This window comes from Penaeus chinensis, chromosome 37 (genome assembly GCF_019202785.1).
Source record: "Penaeus chinensis breed Huanghai No. 1 chromosome 37, ASM1920278v2, whole genome shotgun sequence".
Lineage (NCBI taxonomy): Eukaryota > Metazoa > Arthropoda > Malacostraca > Decapoda > Penaeidae > Penaeus > Penaeus chinensis.
Window position 1 is genome coordinate 27,712,692 of NC_061855.1, and position 4,460 is coordinate 27,717,151.

The 4,460-nt window shown below is 49.5% G+C and overlaps 1 protein-coding gene across 1 annotated transcript in view; it reads right to left on the minus strand.

Moving 5' to 3' along the window:
- Nucleotides 1-440: 440 nt before the first annotated feature.
- LOC125045369 (mucin-19-like) overlaps nucleotides 441-4,460 on the minus strand; it is a 10,023-nt gene continuing 6,003 nt past the window's right edge. The window contains exons 9-13 of the mRNA XM_047642574.1: nucleotides 4,441-4,460; nucleotides 3,647-3,747; nucleotides 3,017-3,129; nucleotides 1,636-2,905; nucleotides 441-1,115 (exon numbers count right to left, since the gene is read on the minus strand). The exon at nucleotides 4,441-4,460 is cut by the window's right edge and continues 246 nt beyond it. Coding sequence (XP_047498530.1) covers nucleotides 441-1,115; nucleotides 1,636-2,905; nucleotides 3,017-3,129; nucleotides 3,647-3,747; nucleotides 4,441-4,460 — 2,179 coding nt within the window. The remainder of the gene's footprint in view (nucleotides 1,116-1,635; nucleotides 2,906-3,016; nucleotides 3,130-3,646; nucleotides 3,748-4,440) is intronic.

Below are 4,460 nucleotides of genomic sequence, written 5' to 3' on the forward strand. Positions count from 1 at the left end.
AAATGAAATAAAGACTGTCATTCCAGCAGTGGTTATCGTTCCTCCCGTGGCAATGGTTTATGTAAGTGCTGTCGTCCCTCCCGCGGTTGTGGTTCCAGCAGCGGTTGTTGTTCCTCCCGCGGTTGTGGTTCCAGCAGCGGTTGTTGTTCCAGCAGCGGTTGTTCCACCCGCGGTTGTGGTTCCAGCAGCGGTTGTTGTTCCACCCGCGGTTGTGGTTCCAGCAGCGGTTGTTGTTCCAGCAGCGGTTGTTCCACCCGCGGTTGTGGTTCCAGCAGCGGTTGTTGTTCCTCCCGCGGTTGTGGTTCCAGCAGCGGTTGTTGTTCCAGCAGCGGTTGTTCCACCCGTGGCAATGGTTTATGTAAGTGCTGTGTCCTCCCGCGGTTGTGGTTCCAGCAGCGGTTGTTGTTCCCCCCGGTTGTGGTTCCAGCAGCGGTTGTTGTTCAGCAGCGGTGTTCCACCCGCGGTTGTGGTTCCAGCAGCGGTTGTGGTTCCACCCGCGGTTGTGGTTCCAGCAGCGGTTGTGTTCCACCCCGGTTGTGGTTCCAGCAGCGGTTGTGGTTCCACCCGCGGTTGTGGTTCCAGCAGCGGTTGTGGTTCCACCGCGGTTGTGGTTCCAGCAGCGGTTGTGGTTCCACCCGCGGTTGTGGTTCCAGCAGCGGTTGTTGTTCCACCCCCGGTTGTTGTTCCACAGCGGTTGTGTTCCACCCGGCGGTTGTGTGTTCCAGCAGCGTGTTGTTTCCACCCGGTTGTGGTTCCAGCAGCGGTTGTGGTTCCACCCGCGGTTGTGGTTCCAGCAGCGGCTGTTGTTCCACCCCCGGTTGTTGTTCCACCCTCGGTTGTTGTTCCACCCCCGGTTGTGGTTCCAGCAGTGGTTGTTCCACCCGCAGTTGTGGTTCCAGCAGCGGTTGTTGTCCCACCCATGGTTGTGGTTCCAGCAGCGGTTGTGGTTCCACCCGCGGTTGTGGTTCCAGCAGCGGTTGTGGTTCCACCCCCGGTTGTGGTTCCAGCAGTGGTTGTTCCACCCGCAGTTGTGGTTCCAGCAGCGGTTGTTGTCCCACCCATGGTTGTGGTTCCAGCAGCGGTTGTTGTTCCACCCACGGTTGTGGTTCCAGCAGCTGTTGTTGTTCCACCCACGGTTGTGGTTCCAGCAGCGGTTGTGGTTCTACTCGCGGTTGTGGTTCCAGCAGCGGTTGTGGTTCCAGCAGCGGTTGTGGTTCCAGCAGCGGTTGTGGTTCCGGCCGCGGTTGTGGTTCCAGCAGCGGTTGTGGTTCCAGCAGCGGTTGTTGTTCCACCCCCGGTTGTGGTTCCAGCAGCGGTTGTTGTTCCACCCACGGTTGTGGTTCCAGCAGCGGTTGTGATTCCACCCGCGGTTGTGGTTCCAGCAGCGGTTGTGGTTCCAATCGCGATTGTGGTTCCAGCAACGGTTGTGGTTCCGGCCGCGGTTGTGGTTCCAGCAGCGGTTGTGGTTCCAGCAGCGGTTGTTGTTCCACCCGCGGTTGTTGTTCCACTCCCGGTTGTTGTTCCACCCCCGGTTGTGGTTCCAGCAGCGGTTGTTGTTCCACCTACGGTTGTGGTTCCAGCAGCGGTTGTTGTTCCACCCACGGTTGTGGTTCCAGCAGCGGTTGTTCCACCCACGGTTGTGGTTCCAGCAGCGGTTGTGGTTCCACCCGCGGTTGTGGTTCCACCCCCAGTTGTGGTTCCAGCAGTGGTTGTTGTTCCACCCCCGGTTGTTGTTCCACCCGCGGTTGTTGTTCCAGCCCCGGTTGTGGTTCCAGCAGCGGTTGTTGTCCCACCCACGGTTGTGGTTCCAGCAGCGGTTGTTGTTGCACCCACGGTTGTGGTTCCAGCAGCGGTTGTTCTTCCACCCGCAGTTGTTGTTCCACCCGCAGTTGTTGTTCCACCCCCGGTTGTGGTTCCAGCAGCGGTTGTTGTTCCACCCGCGGTTGTTGTTCCAGCCCCGGTTGTGGTTCCAGCAGCGGTTGTTGTCCCACCCACGGTTGTGGTTCCAGCAGCGGTTGTTGTTCCTCCCGCGGTTGTGGTTCCAGCAGCGGTTGTTGTTCCACCCGCGGTTGTGGTTCCAGCAGCGGTTGTTGTTCCACCCGCGGTTGTGGTACCAGCAGCGGTTGTGGTTCCAGCAGCGGTTGTTGTTCCACCCGCGGTTGTGGTACCAGCAGCGGTTGTTCCTCCCGCGGTTGTGGTTCCAGCAGCGGTTCTTGTTCCTCCCGCGGTTGTGGTTCCAGCAGCGGTTGTGGTTCCACCCGCGGTTGTTGTTCCAGCAGCGGTTGTTGTTCCACCCACGGTTGTGGTTCCAGCAGCGGTTGTTGTTCCAGCAGCGGTTGTTGTTCCTCCCGCGGTTGTAGATCCAGCAGCAGTTGTCGTTCCACCCGCGGTTGTGGATCCAGCAGCGGTTGTTGTTCCGGCAATGGTTGTGGTTCCACCCGCGGTTGTTGTTCCACCCGCAGTTGTGGTTCCAGCAGAAGTTGTAGTTCCACCCGCGGTTGTGGTTGCAGAAGTGGTTGTAGATCCACCCGCGGTTGTGGTTCCACTCGCGGTTGTTGTTCCACCCCCAGTTGTGGTTCCAGCAGCAGTTGTAGTTCCACCCGTGGTTGTTGTTCCAGCAGCAGTTGTAGTTCCACCCGCGGTTGTTGTTCCACCCGCGGTTGTTGTTCCACTCGCGGTTGTGGTTCCAGCAGCGGTTGTAGATCCACCCGCGGTTGTGGTTTCGGCAGTGGTTGTAGTTTCTCCAGTGGTCGAGGGTTCAGAATTGGTGGTGACTGGATCAGGGTTTACAGCCTTTGCTGTACAAGTAAATCCGGTGAAGTGAAAGAGCTCCGTGACGCTAAGGCTGACATTTGTCCCTCGCTCTGTTGTCAACACATTCGTCGGACCAAACATACCACAGTATCTTTGGAAAAATAATAAATGGAAAAGTTTATTTGTAAAGAGAGAAAGCCACTTCTCTCCAGGAGAATGATATTGGACAGCGATATTCTTTATGTAGAGTGCTCTTACTTACTTTTCGGGAGAGGCAAAAGTGATGCTAAGGAAGTCCCCTAAGCAGCCAATAAACCACAAACCAACACTGAAGTCGGTGCAGTGAATCAATATTCTGTCGCCTGGGTCAGTGGCCTGGTTGAACAGAGACATAATTATGGCTTTGGATATATTTTGCTGGTGTTCGATGTCACTGCACGCAAGTTTAATGAATGCGATAGTGAATAACGCTGGATGCATTAATTTTACCCGCATTCAGTCTGCTCTGTCTGTGAAATTACATGAAAGAATTGTCATATGATGATGGGCTATGTACTTCTCATTATTACAATTATTACCTTTATTATTTTCATTATCAATATTTTAATTATAATTATTAATAATCCACTAATCGTTAGTAGAATAATTTCCATCAGCTTTACAATGACCAGCGTTATCATTATAACAATCAGCATTATTACTTTGCCTCGGACTTTTCCGAAAGTAGAAATACTGAGAGGAAAAAAAAAAAAAGAGAGAGAGAGAGAGAAAAAGTAAAAGAACGACACTGAGAGAGAAACGGAGAAAGAGAGTGATATAGATAGATTGACAGACAGATAGATAAAAATAGTGAGAGAGATTAGATAAAAAATAAATGTGAAAAAAGACTCACACAGAAAACCCAGTATGTGCTATCTCCAGCACCATATTCCGAAGGGTAGTTCGGGGACGTGAAGGTCGCGCTGTCCCACGTGTCCAGCCAAACCTCGTTCTCTGATGATACAATTCACAACAGTTTAACCAATTTCTGTAGGAATAATACACTGTCGAATGTTATTTTTTTTTTTTTTGGTAATTTTGTTTCCACACAGATGGCTCCACAAGTGGTCAGCCACCAAATAACCAATTGGTACGCCTACGACACCTGACTTGATATCTTCAGTCCTTGAGTTCTCGGTATTTTTTTATTACTAATAATACTGATGCGATTAATATTTCGAATGTTTTTTATTATTATGATTCGTGTATGTATATACTTAAATGCATATATGTTAATATATACATATATATACATATATATATATATATATATATATATATATATATATATATATATATATATATATATATATATATATATACATATATGTGTGTGTGCTTAAATGCATGCATATACATACATACATACATACATACATATATATATATATATGTATATATATATAAGCATCGTAATTGTGTATATGTATATCGTAAGTATATATATATATATATATATATATATATATATATATATACATACATATATACACACATACATACATATATCGTATGTGTGTGTGTGTGTGTGTGTGTGTGTGTGTGTGTGTGTGTGTGTGTGTGTGTGTGTTTGTGTGTGTGTGTGTATACATATATAATGTATGTATATATATTGTTTATGAATTATTTTAAAGGTCTAAGAGTTACCTGCCGGGCTATTTGCATCA